Source organism: Mesocricetus auratus, unplaced genomic scaffold, assembly GCF_017639785.1.
Source record: "Mesocricetus auratus isolate SY011 unplaced genomic scaffold, BCM_Maur_2.0 Super-Scaffold_100676, whole genome shotgun sequence".
Lineage (NCBI taxonomy): Eukaryota > Metazoa > Chordata > Mammalia > Rodentia > Cricetidae > Mesocricetus > Mesocricetus auratus.
Genome location: NW_024429266.1, coordinates 68,788,704 through 68,804,141, shown reverse-complemented (window position 1 = coordinate 68,804,141; position 15,438 = coordinate 68,788,704). Strand labels below are relative to the sequence as shown.

Here is a 15,438-nt window from a genome sequence, read left to right as displayed (position 1 = left end):
GAGACAGAGAGACAGAGATGGGGTGGGCAGTGCGTGCTTGTGTGTGTGTGTGTGTGTGTGTGTGTGTGTGTGTGTGTGTGTGTGTGTGTGTGTGTGCATGCAGGAGCAAGTGGAAGGATTAAGCCAAGTCTACAACCCATGGACTAACTCGCAGTTCCTTCTTTAGGGGTTGGTGGTAGCCATCCTTTACTGCTTCCTCAATGGTGAGGTGAGTGTCCTGGGGAACCCTGGAATTCCAATGCAGGGGCTCCCTGGAGAGAGCAGTGGGAGGGGCATGGGAAGGGGGCTGGGGCAGGTCTGCTTGCCTGGCAGAGTCACCTGGGGATGTGCTAAATCACATCTTGGGCAATGCCCCCAGGCTAGAGCCACCAGAAATGGATTCTGTGGGTGTGAGCTGGCCCTGTGAAGTGTTCCTTACCAGACTCTCTAGGTGCTTCTTATCCATGGGCAAGCAAGCTCAGCAAACCCAGAAGAGACCAGGGCCCACTCAGAAGCCAAGTTCCTGGCCATTGTGCCGCTGGCTCTGTGGGTGACCTGGGTCACTTCCCACCCGGAGATTGGTCATCCCATGAGTGAAGTGGGTCACTCAGAACTGCCCCGGCCTTGGGCAGGGCCTAAGGTTTCAGGATTTGAGGCCACAGTCACTGACCCTGGCTAAATAGGTACTGCACTCAAGCCAAGTGTCTCCGTGGCTATTGGCCAATCCGTCTGGTTCACACGCTTGAATGGGAATGACCTCAGATGTTTCCCAAAAATCATGCATCAAACCTGAATTCAGAGGTGGAATGTTCCATTGGGAACCATAGAGGAAATGTCTACAGAGCAAACCCCCAGATCCCCTGGGGCGAGGGGGCTCTGGGAACAAGCACGCAGGTTTGGACACTTGGCTCTGTAGTTTATGGAGCAACTCTCACACCTCTTGTGAGGAACGCAGTGTTAGAAGGTGCAATGGCTCAGCGGGTGAACCTGGTTGTTCCTAAGCCTGACTTTGGTCCCCAGAACTGATGTGGAAGGAGCGCTTCAGCAGTCCCCTGACCCTCACAAGAATGTCATGGCTTGCACGTGTGTTCACACCTCACTCTCTCTCTCTAAATAAATAAAGATGGCATGTACAAGTGCCCAGGGTAGAAAGGAACCTCAGTACCGTCTATACATAGGTCAGGGAATGCTCAGTCAGAGACCTGTAGGCAAGGGGTCACAGCAGGGCCACGAGAGCAGCTAGACTAGTGAGTCAGGTTCTAGGCACAGGCCTGTCCCTTCCCTCTTAAGGGACTGCTGCAGCTGATGGCCGATCTCTGGCAGGTGCAGCTGGAAGTTCAGAAAAAATGGCGCCAGTGGCACCTCCAAGAGTTCCCTCTGCGTCCTGTGGCCCTCAGCAACTCCTTCAGCAATGCCACCAGTGGTCCCACCCACAGCAGCAAGGCCAGCACCTCGGAGCAGAGCCGGAGCACCCACAGGGCCAGCGTCATCTGAGGCTGCAGCATGGCTGGCACAGGACAAAGGTTGGACATTCAGTAGGACGGTTATCTGCCTAACAGCCATTTTGTGTTCGAGTAGCTGACAGAGCCTTCCTCCAGGTCTGAGCTTCCTCAGAATGAAGCAGGACTGGGTCAACATGGAGCAGGAAACAGGCCTGTGATTTGGTCTTTGTTGTTCTGAGTTGAGCAACTCAGGGGCTCCAGAAGGGGCCGGGGAATAAGTGACAGCTAGAAAACCCTAGTCTCTGTGTGTTGATCTTTTGTCACCTGGGGAGGTAGTATGTTCTAGACCACTTCCCAATTTCTCCCTGCAGGAGGAGGGAGATCCCCTGCCCCCAAATCCCAGCTGACTTTTAAGAACAAGCTTAGAAGCTCATAAAATAGGAGGAATCAAGACCCTTGGCCTTAGACAGATCTTGTCTGTCCCCTACTGCAACTCATCTGCCCTAGAACTGTCACACAGCATTCAGGACAGCAGCCAAATTAAGCTGATGACATCACGGGGCATCTGAAGCCTCCCTTTCATTGTCCCTGATATGGGGTAAGGAGTCCATGGAAAGCAGCTACATCAGAAAGAAAGCCATGCTCTCTGTGGATGGGAGACAGCTCCTCGAAGGCCCAAGGCTTTCCCAAGCTACTTGGCAATCGTATGGATGTCTTATTTTGAGACTGTCTCATGTAACCCAGACTGGTCTGCTATTCCCTAGGTAGCTGAAGACGGCCTTGAACTTCTGATCCTTCTGCCTTCGCTTTCCAAGAGCTAGAATTACAGGTGTGCACCACCAAGCCTGGTTTATGTGGTCCTGGAAGTCAAACTCATGGTTTCATGCATAAAAGACAAGCACTTTACCAGTTGAGCTACGTCCCATGGAACCCTAGTGCATTGTCTTTTAATCTGAATGCCTGAGCTTCAAGGCAGGTGGTGATTTTCTAGCTCTCAAACAGGGAAGGACAAAAGCCCTGTACTTTGAGCCTCTGTAACACTGGCTCTCCACGCCTCAATATTTGCGCTCCTTGACTCCATTGATGGATGAAATGTTTGAACCTTCTTCCAAAACAAAACCCAACAGGGAAACCTAAGCAGAAATGGAGATACGGCCTCCCGTTTGCATCTTGCAGGCTGCTGCAGAACCCCTTTCCAGGCTGAGACCCAGCATGGGTGGTCAATGGACTCTGATTTTGGTAAAAACCAAACAGCCCCCCACAAACGCCTCAGGTAGAGATGGCAATATGAGTCAGTTGGAGAGTACCAGGCCTTGGATATGAGTGATCCCTAGCATTGCAAAATAAATAAACAAGCTAGCAAGCAAACCAACCAACCAAACATCTGGTTCTGGGGCTCTCCAACGTCTCTGAAGAGTGGTGGTTCAGCTTTAGCATGTGTAGTCTCGTGACTCTCAACTGGAATAAAGATGCCTAAAAATCGGGGCTAGAGAAGTGGCTCGGGCCAGTGAGAGCAAGCATGATGGCTTCAACTGGATCCTTGGAACCCATGGAAAGGTGGAAAGAAAACCAATGCCACAAAGTTGTTCTCCAACCCCCACATGCGCGCATGATGTGTACATAACCATAAGTAAAATAAAGATATTTAAAATCACTATAGAAGGGGCTAGAGGGATGGCTTGGTGGGCAAAGTGGATGACAATTCAAGTTCAGTTCCTGGAACCTGTGTAAAAGCCTGGTGTGGCTATGCAGGCCTACAATCCCAGTTCTGGGTGGTAGACAGAGGCAGGAGGTTCCTGGGACTCACTGGCCAGCCAGGAAAGCACACTTGGTGAGTTCAAGGCCAGTGAGGGGCATTGTCTCAAAAACAAGGTATATGGTTTCCTGGAGGATGACACATAAGGTTGCTCTCTGAGCTTCACATGCCTGTGCACCCTCACACAGATATTTGTACACATGTGAATATGTATACGTACGTGTACAACATCACAATAGAAGCTACTTGGGGCAGAAGGATCACATGAGCCCATAAAACAGAGATCAGCCTGGGCAATATCTGTCTTAAAGTAAAATGGGCCCTCGGTGGTGAAATATTTGATTAGTGTAGAAGGACCTAGGTCTGGTTCCCAGCAGCAGAAAAGAAATCATCACAGGTGTATACACCTAGCCCTGGAGGGGACCCTTGTGACAAGATCAGAGCAAAGTCTAAAAACCCACTCAGTGGCTGGAGGAGAAATGGACCTCACAGAATATATAAGAAAGCACTTATTTCTGGGTGGTAAAACTAGAAATGGGGCAACAGAATGAGCAATCAGATATGGGGCCAAGGGGAAGGCTCAGCTGGTCGATCAATTGCCTTGCTAGCACATGGACCTGAGTTCAATCTCCAGAACTAGTGTAATAAAGGGTGGGCATGGTGGCATGTCCTTGTAATCCCAGCTCTGGAGAGATGAGACCCAGAGGTCTCTGGAGTCCACTGGCTAGCCAATCTAGACTAGCTGGCAGATTCCAGACCAGAGAGAGACCATCTCGAAAAATAAAATGGGGCCAGGCGGATGTTTGCTACACAAACCTGACCACCCAGGTTTGGATTCCCAGCACACACATAAAGCTGGACACAGTAGTGGTCCCATCTGCAATCACCGTCCTCATAGGGTGGAAAAAGAGAGGCAGGGAATCCCTGGAAGCTCGCAGGCTGGATAGCCTAGCATGTGCAGCTGAGAACAACAAACAGACCCTGTCTCAAACAAAATGAAAGGTGAAAATCAATAGGGAATATTGACCTCTAAACCACCTGTGTGCCAGGGTGTGTGCATGCCCACATCCGAACACAAAAATTAAAAAAAAAAGTGGATAGCATCTGAGAAACAACACAGCCTCTGGCCTCCACACATTGGTGCTCACACATGCACCCATACACACATGCAACCTGCACACACAGGCATGCACATACACACGCGTGCACCTGTACACACATGCACACACGCGCACCTGTACACACATGCATGCACATGCACACACATACACATATGTGCACACACACAGTGGGGAGGGGGAGCACAGTTTTTTCCAATGAGTATGGAAATCACTGGTTCTTGACTCCTTTCACCTCCACCTATCCCCTGCAAGCTGTTAATTATTACTCAACATCTGTTTGTCCCCTCACCCGCTGGGCAGTTGGGCAGTGCAAGCATGTGTTCTTTGAAATGTGTTCCAGGATCAGAAACGGACTCTGAGGTCACCTGACCCTTACAAAAGTCAGTCTCACAAACAGTCCTGAGTGTAAACTGGCCTCAGGGAAGACTATGTTAGAAATTACCTGAGCACTCTTTCAGGGATGTTGCTCAAGGAAGACTTCAAACTGAGCCACAGGGAGGACGGCCAGCTTCTAGAAACTGGGGTGTTCCAGAACCTGTGGGCCCACACAGAGGACTGTAAATCAACAGACTGAAAATCTACTATTCAAAAGGCTTCCTGGGGGAATCCTGCTAAAGCCAGGGCAACGTGTGCAAAGCCCCCTGAGTGAGCAGATGGGAGAAGGTCCTAGCCACTGACTGCTCTCTTAGATAGAGGACTGAGTCATTCTAGAAACCTCAAGGGTCCCAAGGGCTGGGTTGGGGAGATTGTGGTTAAAGTGCTTGCCATGCAAGCAAGAAGACCAGAGTCTGGATCCCTGAACCCATATAAATGTTGGATGGTGTGGTGGCTCACCTGTAATTCCAGCCTGGGAAGCCGAGACAGGACGTCTCCAGAGCAAGCTGGTTAGTGAGACTAGCCTTGCAGGTGAGCTCTGGGTTTGATTGAGAGACCCTGCCTCAATGAATAAGGTGGAGAAGCAACTGAGGATAAGTGCAGACATCAACCTCAGATCTCCATATGTACACATTTGCATGGGCATCCACACATACATGATCCCATATGCATGTGAAGATGCACACACACACACACACACACACACACACACACACGCACATATGCATGTGAAGATGCACACACACACACACACACACACACACGCACGCATGCACGCACGCACGCACACGGCACATACATATACACAAGAAAAATAAAAAGTGTCCCAGGGCCCCTCCAGCATACACACATCCCAGTGATATCAATGAAACAGGTGTGAACCCTACTTAGCCGGGCAGCCAGCCTGGAACAGACAGACAGCTGGTGTCTTTCAAAGTCTATTCCAGTCCAGGGAAGGAAACACCCAAGGAGGAAGTTTTAGAACATTCTTCTTATTTTAGAATTGACATCTTAATAGCTTGGCTGACCTCTACAGCTTGCTGTGCTATGGTTCTGAGGCGATCCTCTGGCCGCTGGCCTGGAGGGCAGCTGAAGAGCCCCCCCCCCACTCCCTCCAGGGCCACTTCTAGAGCTCAGTGTCTAGGAGGCAACTTCAAGACCATCGTCCCACTCAATCCCAGCCAGAGGTCCTGTCCGAGACATCCGTTCATGGCCACACTTTCTTATAGAAGCCAAGGCACCCCCTGGAGGGGCCTTAGACTTTTCTTAGCTGGTCCCAGGGCTGAGTGAGGCTGTTAATGTGAAGGCCGCTGGTGGCATTGAGGAAGAAGAGGAAGGATGCCGTGAACTCGCACCAAAACATCAGGGTGAAGCCCATGAGGGTGACCTGACTCTTGAGGAGGATCATGAAGGTGACGAGCCCCCCGGAGGAGAGGATGAAGGCTACCAACAGGAGGTAAGAACCGATGGCCCACTTGCGTCGTGAGCGGACATCCTCACACACCTGGGACACCATGAGCAGCTCCAAGCCAAAGATGGCAGCCACCACAGCCAAGGCGGCCACACTGCGTGCCAGGCCCATGCCCACAGCCAGCCCCGGCACGTGAGCCTGGCTCAGGTCTCTCATGCAGTCTGGTTCACTGTGGTTGCTGACGGTGCAGAAGTACCACAGCCCAAATAGACGGTCTTCCACCAGGAGCCAGTGGCCATCGCAGATGGAGACCGAAGAGAGGACCACAGCCAGGGCAGTGCACACGATGATGAGCGTCCGGATGAAGGACTCAAAGAAGGACCGGTGGGGCCTCTTAGGGCTCAACAGCCTCTGGGCCTGGAAGACAGCATGGGAATTAGTGAGCTGGCAAGGGCCTGTGGCACCTGGGTAACTCCCAGCAGGCAACCTCACTTCCTCCAGCCCTGGTTTCTGCTCTGATATCATGGGAAACCTTGAACTGACCTCCCCAGCTTCCCATTGGACCTCCTTCCTCTGGGGGCCCTTCCTTCCTCTACCTGTTCTCTCTCCTCTGCCAGAGCCTGGCCAGGTGGTTACCAGTTGCAAACTGATCCCTTACTGCTCTTCCTCTCAGGATCTCTACCCAGAATGAAAAGCCCAAATTGGAGCTGGGGAAGATGGACTTGTTGGTAAGGAGCTTGCTTGACAAGCTCAAGGACCCACACTTAAAAAGGACAAGAATGGTGGTAAGTGCGTGTAATTCCAGTGCTGGGAAGGCGGAGAAAGGCAGATCTCTGGGGCTTGCTGGTCAGCCAGCCTAGCCTAATTGGTCAGCTCCAGAGAGAGAGAGACAGAGACAGAGACAGAGACTAAGAGAGACAGAGACTAAGAGAGACAGAGAGACATGCACACAGATGGTGCCTAAATAACAATAGCTGAGGTTGGCCTCATATTCTCTCTCTCTCTCTCTCTCTCACTCTCCTCCACCCCCTTTATTTTGAGACAGTTTTATACACCCGAGTTTAGCTATGATTCACTGTATAGCCAAGAGTGATGCTGGACTTCTAACCTTCCTGCCTCCTGGGATGACAGAGAGCATCTCCACATTTGTTTGTTTGATTCTAGGGTGTGAAACCCGGGTTTCACACACTAAGCAAGCATTTCATCAACTGAGTCTTCTCCAGTCAGTGCTCTTGTTTTCTCATCTGCCCAGTGAGGCTGGCGATCCCCGCAGGAAAGCACCTGGCAAGGTTATGAAATCCCTAGAGACTAATACGGTCACAGGATGGGGCAGCCGCAGATGCAGAGAGCAAATCACAAGACACGCAGGCCAGCTCGGACACCTTTTGACCCTCGGCCACACGCTGTCTGGAAAACAGGCACATCCAGTCCCTTCCTCAGCCCCACCTGTCCCAGGCCCAGACTGGACTTTAATCTTCAGGTCCCTAAGACGCCCGCACTGGGATCAGACAGAAGTGACAGAGAGATCTGGTGTCACCTTTCCTTCTGTTGACTTGAAGCAGGCTTCATCTAAACTCTGACCACCAGTTAAACTGCAAGAATTAAAGGCTCATGTAGATGAAGATGTGTGGTGCTGGGAAGACAGCTCAGTCTGTAAAGTGCTTGCAAGCATGAGGACCTCAGTTCGATTCCCCAGGACCCATGGAAAACACTGTGTATGTTGGTGCACAATTATAATCCCAGCACCAGGGAGAGAGAGATGGGGGGCTCACTGGGGCTCATTGGCCAGCCAGGTTCCCCTACTTGGGGAGACTGAGTTCTAGGCCACATCAAAAGGGTAGTCAGTGAAATGACTGCCTTGCAAGCACACAGACCTGAATTCCATCCCTGAATAAAGAAAGAAAGACAGAAAGGAAGGAAGGAGGGAAGGAAGGAAGGAAGGAAGGAAGGAAGGAAGGAAGGAAGGAAGGAAGGAAGGAAGGAAGGAAGGAGAAAGCAAATGCATGCCAGGAATCTCAGCATAGGCCGGTCACTAGAAGTTGCTCGTCCTCCAGTTTAATCCAGCTGATGAGTTCTAGGCCAGTGTGAGATCCTGTCTCAGAAAACAAGGCAGGCAGAGCAGGAGGAAGAACCACACTTCAGGATGTCCCATCCCCCCAGCCCCCACATACAAAATGTGTGTCCATAGGCGGCTCCTGATTCTTGTGAGAAGCCAGTAACACCAGCAAGAATTATGTATATTCGGCCTTCATCTTGAACAACCGTGTATCTCACCCCATACTGCTGCCGCCTCCACCAACCTCCAGTGAGCCTGGGGGCTGAGATCCTCTCCTGGAGGCGTGGAGGGGGGCATGGAGGGACGTGCAGCCGACTGGAAGGGCCAGGAAAGGGGAAGTGGGCAGCCAGCCTGCCCCATCAGTTTCTTCTCTGAACCTTAAGCCATCCCTCAGTCAGAGCCTTGACATCCTCCACTAAATAACACCGCTCATTCCTCTTTATTCCCGATGGTCCCTGTTTGACCCTGTGACCCCGAATAGTTCCAGCGGACCTGCTGCCTTAGATCAAGGGCTACTGAGGCCATCCCCAATGTCATGTCACATCGTCCTCTGTTCCCCCAGACCAATAGCACCCTAAGTATGCACACTCATTCCTCAGATTCCTGTACCCACTACTCTGCAATGTCACGTGGCCCAGGCCTGGGCCAGGTCACCGTCCAAGCATTGACCACCCAAACACAATGGCTTTTATTCTGTTGCCTGCTAAGGAGCCAGCCTAACTGTTTCAGCTCCACCTGTACTTCTATGATCCAGACCTTGTGCCCACTCTTGCTACCGGGTATAGACCCTCGTGCATGCTAGGCAAGTGCTCTACCCCCCCACCACACACACACTCACTTTTTAATCTTTTATTCTGTGACAGAGTTTACTAAGTTGCCTTACCCTAGTCCAGGCAGGCCTTGAACCTGCAAACTTCCTGCCCCAGCCTCTCAAGAAGCAGGAATGGAGACCTGCACTAACAGGCTCTGCCTCTTAGCTGTCACTCATTTCCCCTATCACCTCCTCTCCACCGAAGGGTGATAACAGCACGTAGCCCCTAAGGTTGCTATGGGAATGGCCAAGCTCTTCTTAGAGTAGGGACAACGTCTGCATCCTGCGCTGACGTTGGTGTAGCTCATCTTCCTCATTGCCTCGCACAGCTGGGCCTGGAGCAAATATGCCTGTGCTGTCTCCCCTCTCTTCCCTCCCCCTCCCTCCTCCCACCCACCCCGCTCTATTTCCTCTTACCCCTCTCTCCTCCCTTCCTTTCTCTCCTTTCCCCACCCCTCCTCCTCTCCTCTTCCTCTTCCTCCTCCTTCCTCCTCATCCCTCCTCCCCTCCCATTACTTCTCTTCCTCCCCTTGCTTTCCCCCACCTCCTCCCCTCCCCTCCTCCCTCTTCCTCCTCCCTTCTCCTCCTTCCCTCAAAAAGGGCCCCTACATATGTTTTTTTTTGTACCCCTAGCCTAGCTCCTCCCATATCCACACTGATTTCTAAGTATCTCCCCTCCCCTCCCCCCAGACAGGGTTTCTCTGTGGCTTTGGAGCCTGTCCTGGAACTCGCTCTGTAGACCAGGCTGGCCTCGAACTCACAAAGATCCACCTGCCTCTGCCTCCGAGTGCTGGGATTAAAGGTGTGTGCCACCACCACCCGGCTCTAAGTATGTTGTTTTGGGTGTCCCCACACCTACTCTTATCTTCCTTTCTCCCTGTGCCTTCCTCCCAAGGCCTTTGCCTAGAGATGGTCTGGAATATTCCCAGTAACAAAGAAAAAGAGACCACTGAATCAAAGTCCCTGCCACATTCAGCAACTGAGTTCTGGTTAAAAAGGTCCCATCATCCCATCACCTGGGGTGATCTGTACAGAGCCTTTTCCTTGTCACCAAATGGGTGAGTAAAATTTGGAGGCAGGAAGACCTGAATTGTCTACATTCTGTCACTTGGCTATTCACTCCGGGCAGGTCACTTCTGAGCCTCAGTTACCACTCTGTAAAACGGGTAGAACTGTAGGAGTGGCCTACACCTATAATACCAGCTATACAGATGATCTGAACAAGAAAGCAAGATCCTGTCTGTCTCAAGCAGTATCGATAATGATAAAAACAACAATGGCGATTAATGGGTGGGATGCTACCTAATATCAGTGTCATGGGGCCTGAGCATCTGAAGGCAGAGTTAACTGACCTCTGTACTCCTCAGGACAAGACAGAACAGCGGACAGCCTGGAGGACAGCCAGCCACCAAGATGCCTGGGTGAGCAGGAAGCAAGCCCGCGGGGTAGTGGACACTTCCCAACTGCCCTTTGAAGGGACTAGGAATGTGGAGATTCTCAGCCAACACAAACACTCAGCTCCAAAAGAAGCCAGATCTTAGGGGAAGTGGAGGCTCCTGTCCCAGGAGCCTTTTTCCTGGGGTGTCTGGTCCCCAGGGAGTACACTCCCACCTCAGCTCAACCTAGCTCCCCAAACCCGTTTTAGAGGAAGATGATCTTTACAGTGCCCACCCCCAGAAAGTTCTGACTTTACAAGCAACTAGTCCACCGTTACATAAACCAAGCCTAGTATTTTGCAAGTCCATCCTCCACTCCAGACGACCAGTTTTAAAAAATTCCCAACGATCACCGGGAGAAAAGCCTAACTGACAGGTCACTCACTGGTGACCCCGAAGAAAAGTTTGGTGACCGCTGGTGCTCTCAGGGGCCTAGAAGACCGCAGAGAGCGAGCTGCACTGGGGTAGCAGGTACCCCCAGATCGCTCTCAGAGAAACCTTCGTGGGGGGGGTGTCCCCGCAAGAACTGGGCACTTTGGGGAGTTGTCACCCTGACCCAAGACTTCAGTCACCGAGGGTCCCCAGTCCTCCCCCGTGGTAGGCTGTACCCCGGCTCTGCGCCCCGCGGGCCCCTCGGGCTACCTGCGCGCCGATGGCGGTCATGCTGCGCCCTGGGCAGCCGCGCTGTTGCCTGGCCTAGTTGTCGCACTCCGGCTGCGCTCCGCCGCGGGGCTGGCCCTCTCCCGGGGCGGGGCACAAGTCAGGGGGCGGGGGCTTCGCGTTCGCTAGGCTGCTCGGGTGACGCTGACTCAGCGCCCTGGGTCCCAGAGACGGGGTACCCGGTGACCCGGCTCGCGATCCTCGCCTGGATGCAGATTCTTCGAGGGCTGGGAAATTTGGTTCCAGTCCAAGCTTGAAGGGCCGCGTGTCCCGAAGGCGCACCTGGGTGCAAAAGGTGGAGGAGGATCCCGCCACGATTCTGGCTTCTACCCCCGCTGTGTGACCTTGGACTGCTAGTTTAATGTCGCTGAGCCTTGGTTAATAAGTGAGATAAAGTGTGATTGGCTGGGCTCTTGCAAGGCCTTTGTGACGTGTGAGTGGGACCTTCTGGGGCTACCACTTGCCTTGGTTTATCTTTAAGGAGGATTCACAGCGCCCTTGTCTCCTGATCCCCTCAGGGACTGTCAGCAAATATCAAGTGGGATGTGATGGCAGACTCCTGTAATCCCAGCATTTGAAGGGCTGAGGCAGAGGGATTGCCTCGAGTTGGAGGCCAGTCTGGGTTCTGCGGTTAGTTGCAGAGCAGCTCCAGAGGGAGGAGGGGGATGGGAAGAAGGAAGAGGAGAGGAAGAAACCCGGAGGAAGAAGAGGAGGGAGGTGTAGAGCTTTGTACAGCATGCTCAAGGCCCCGGGTCCATTTCCCAAAAGCATCAGTAAATAGGAGGGGGGAATGGTATACTACAACGCTTCCGTTTCAAAAGGATGGTCTGAAGGCACAGGTCTCTCAGCTAGCACTACCTTCCTCCTTCATCCAACACGGGGAAGGAGGTGGTGGGGTCCTGACTGAGGTAAAACAAGATGCTGGCTAAGGGATAGATTACATGGATTAAGTCATGTAGCTTTTTCTGGCCAGCAGGCAGCTCTCTCTGGTTTATCTGAAGACACTGGACATTGGAAACACTACACATACATCTCCCTGGAAGAGCCCTGGGGACAAACAGGAAGACTCGGTCACGCATGCATCTTCTGCTTCCATGCTCATCTGGTTCCTTCACCATCAGAGAAAACCCTGGCCAGTTCAGGGCCGAGGCCTCTACACGGCATCGGCCTGCCCTTGCCTTCCTGTTCTGAGTGAGCACCACGCGGGGAGACTGGCAAGCACGCGGACCCCTCCCCAGAACTTCTGACCAGTGGGACTGGGTGAGACCTGTAGTGGGTGACATTGGTGCTGCCAGCTCTGGGGCTAGAGACCTGAGCTAAGGCCAAGGCAGGTGGCCAAGTCCAGCCACTGGCTTTTCTTCACGCTTAGTCCTTCTCTCCCCAGCCCAGGGTTCTAGAAGCCTGGCATTCATTTCTCTGAAGCTGTGAACTCCAGTGGAAGAGCTCACAGAGAAAGAAGCAGGACCTAGCCCTCCTCCAATCTGGGGAGATGGGGGCATGGGGGTGGGGAAATGGGCTGATAGGGAGCTGGCAATTCTTTCAAGCAGCTCTAGAATATTGTGCCAGAGGGACCTGGGTTACTGTTTTTCGGCTGACCTGAGGTTGGTGGGTGTCTGGAGTGAGCACCAGAAGGTGATACTGTGGCTCAGGTTGCAGGGCGCTTGCCTAGCATGTACCCAGGCCCTGGGTCCCATCCCCAGCCCTGCATGATGGGCGTGATGCTATAGATACCTATAATCGCAGCACTTGGGAGGTGGAGGCAGGAGGATCGGGAGCTTAGTCTTTCTTGACTACATGAAAAGCTTAAGGCCAGCCTGGGCCACATGAGACCTTGTCTCAAAAAAGGAAAAAAGAAAGGAGTTGTCCAGTTTCGTAATCTGCTCTCATCTCGTGCCTTCTGAGACTGCTAGCTAGGCTGCGCATGTCTGTGGGTAGGGTGCCTGTCGGCTGCTGCTTATGAGAATAGAAAAAGTCTAGAATCAGTTGAATTTAGGGTAGCATGCCTTGTCAGCAAGAAGGTCTAAGAAGCAGAAATGAGGAAGTATCTGTCCAGTTCCCAAAAGGAGCATGGGACAGAGGCCTGGAATCTGGGCGGGGCTTGTGCCAAGATCTGACACCCTCGGCTTGCGGCACCCACAACACTCAGAACACCCTCTTCCCAGTGGCACAGCAGAGGCAGACACTGTCCTAGCAGAAACAAAGATATTTTAAAGAGAGGCCCTGCGCGTGTGAGTGGCACACACCTCTGAGCCCCTGTGCCCTCAAGGCAGAGGCAGGCTGTTTTCTGAGGTCTACACAGTGAGGTCTAGCTAGCCAGGGCTGCATTGTTAGGCCCAGTCTCAAAAACTGAGGTGGGGGGAGCCTCATGCCTTTTACCCTTTGGCTGTCAGACATGAACCCAAGGACTTGGAATTCCCCAGAAGCTCTGGGCAGGGGAAGGAAAGGCTGATGCCAGGCACCAGGGAGGGTAGAGATTTGTCTCCAGGAAGAGATTTTGCACAACTCTGGTAACTTGTTAGACTGCCTTGCAGGAGAGACTGTAGCCGAGACAACAGTGGGTCAGTGGTGGGCGGGACCACACCTTGACCAGGACAGCTTAGTTATGCACATCTCTTGCTCTCTGTTTATACCTAGTCAGGACCCTGGACTCGGGGGTCACTGGACATGTTTATTTGCTCTTGTTTCTTTCACCCCCACTTGTCTAACTGGCCACTTGAGGACCAGTGGCAGAGGCAGGCTTGTCAGGTAGCCAGGGTCCAGGCTGTGACCCTCATAGATGCAGTAACAGCGGGAGTGTCCACGTAATGGAGTCCATGGTGGACAGGGATGGCAGGGCAGGGTCCCAGGTGTTAGAGACAGAGGCAGCGAGGACGTGCATGGTGGCCTTCCAGACAGCATGGAGCCTTGACACTCTCTGCCTCTTCTCCAGATTGTCTGACAGGTTGAGCCTCTGCCTCCTCCTCCTCCTCATAGTCATAAACCTGGTGGCATTTCCAGAAAAAGGAAAGGCATAAAAAGGGGAATCCCTGCTTTCCTGTCCCACCACTTACATCTGATAAGACCCAGGTACGGGTCCCTAAAGTTCCCGAGTGGACGCATGTTTACTGGTGAATCAACAAGCACTAACTTCATTGGTGGGGCCACAAGGCTGTCCCTCAGCTCTTCCACACGTTCCCCCCTCTGCCCAGAACACTCTTCTCTAAGACATCACGCCTGAGCAAGGAGAACAGCTAATGGGAGAGGGCTTGCCTATCGCGGACACACATGAGTGCAAGTCCCAAAGTTCAATTGCCAGCACCACAAATAAAAAGAAACAGAGGGCTGGAGAGATGGTTCTATATGGGCAACAGGCTTGCTTTGCAAGCACAGGAACATGAGTTCAACACCCAGAACCCTCATAAGGCAAACTAGATACTATGACATGCTTGTAATCCCAGCATTAGGGAGGCAGAGACAGGTATCCAGCCTAGCCCACTTGGTGAGCCCCAGGACAGTGAAAGACCTTGTATCAAAGGACAAGATGGGGGTGACAGCTCAGATAGTCCTCTCTCCTCCCCCACTGTGTGTGTGTGAGTGTGTTTGTATGTCTCTGACACAAACACACCAACCCATATACTACATACACAGGCAAACAGAAGAAGAGAGACAGCAAGGGAGGGAGGAGGGGAGGGAGTCAGTAAGATGGCTTATCAGGCTAAGACACTGACTGCCAAGTCTCATGGCCTGGGTTCAGTTCCCAGACCCACATGATGGAAGGAAAGAGCCAACTCCTACAACTTGTCCTCTGTTCTGGATAAAGCAAGCATGCACACATACACAGATGCAAATGTTCATGTGTGCACACACAAACACACAAAATAAAATGTAACAGGAAGGAAGGAAGAAAAAAGAAAAGAAATAAAAACTTTTATTATCTAAGATGCCACTCACCCTTTTGGTTTCTGGGCTCAGGTGCCCCCTGAGAAAGGACAAGATCACATCTACAAAAGCTCCCCCATCTCCCTTTTTCCTTCCTTTCCATACTCCCCCTTCCTTCATAGTGTCAGCTCTGTCCACAAATACACACAAAAGCATGTAAACCAGGCACTCCTTAAGAGAGGACACGCTCTCCACTAAACTGAGAAAGGAGGTTGGTTTTATAGACCTAAGGGGGCCTGGAAAAAACTGAAACTTAAAACAAAAAGGCAGATTGGTCATTTCCAAGTTTCTCTTCCTTGTAAGGTGGGAGCAGTAGAAAAACACTAGCATCAATTTAGCGTCAGATTACTCCAGGCTACCTTTTGAGCAAAAGGATTACTGCAGGGAGAAGCTTCATTATCTGGCCTGCTTTGGGATTTGGGAGTTGGGTTGTTTCTCTAATCCTTATTTCTCAGAATGCAGATAATGGAGTC

The 15,438-nt window shown here is 52.1% G+C and overlaps 2 protein-coding genes across 3 annotated transcripts in view; one reads left to right on the top strand and one right to left on the bottom strand.

Annotated features, from left to right (window-relative positions):
• Sctr (secretin receptor) overlaps positions 1-3,075 on the top strand; it is a 51,279-nt gene extending 48,204 nt beyond the window's left edge. Inside the window, exons 12-13 of one of the 2 annotated variants that reach the window (XM_040738587.1) lie at positions 167-208; positions 1,309-3,075. In XM_040738587.1, the coding sequence (XP_040594521.1) occupies positions 167-208; positions 1,309-1,473 (207 nt within the window). In that variant the 3' untranslated portion in view covers positions 1,474-3,075. Of the gene's footprint in view, positions 1-166; positions 209-1,302 lie in introns of both variants that reach the window. The other variant, XM_013113496.3, reaches the window with a different exon arrangement.
• A 2,570-nt stretch (positions 3,076-5,645) lies between these two features.
• Positions 5,646-11,200, bottom strand: Tmem37 (transmembrane protein 37). Its single transcript, XM_005070277.4, has 2 exons — positions 11,030-11,200; positions 5,646-6,501 (listed from the first exon to the last, which is right to left on the bottom strand). The coding sequence occupies exons 1-2, from the start codon at positions 11,048-11,050 to the stop codon at positions 5,929-5,931; spliced, it is 594 nt and encodes a 197-aa protein (XP_005070334.1). The 5' UTR covers positions 11,051-11,200; the 3' UTR covers positions 5,646-5,928.
• Positions 11,201-15,438: the final 4,238 nt, after the last annotated feature.

Bases quoted from the DNA above. Each gene is read 5' to 3' on its own strand.
- Tmem37 (XM_005070277.4), bottom strand. From the start codon at position 11,050: ATGACCGCCATCGGCGCGCAG. The intron at 6,502-11,029 runs GTAGCCCGAGGG...GCTGTCTTCCAG, and splicing joins TGACCGCCATCGGCGCGCAG to GCCCAGAGGCTGTTGAGCCC.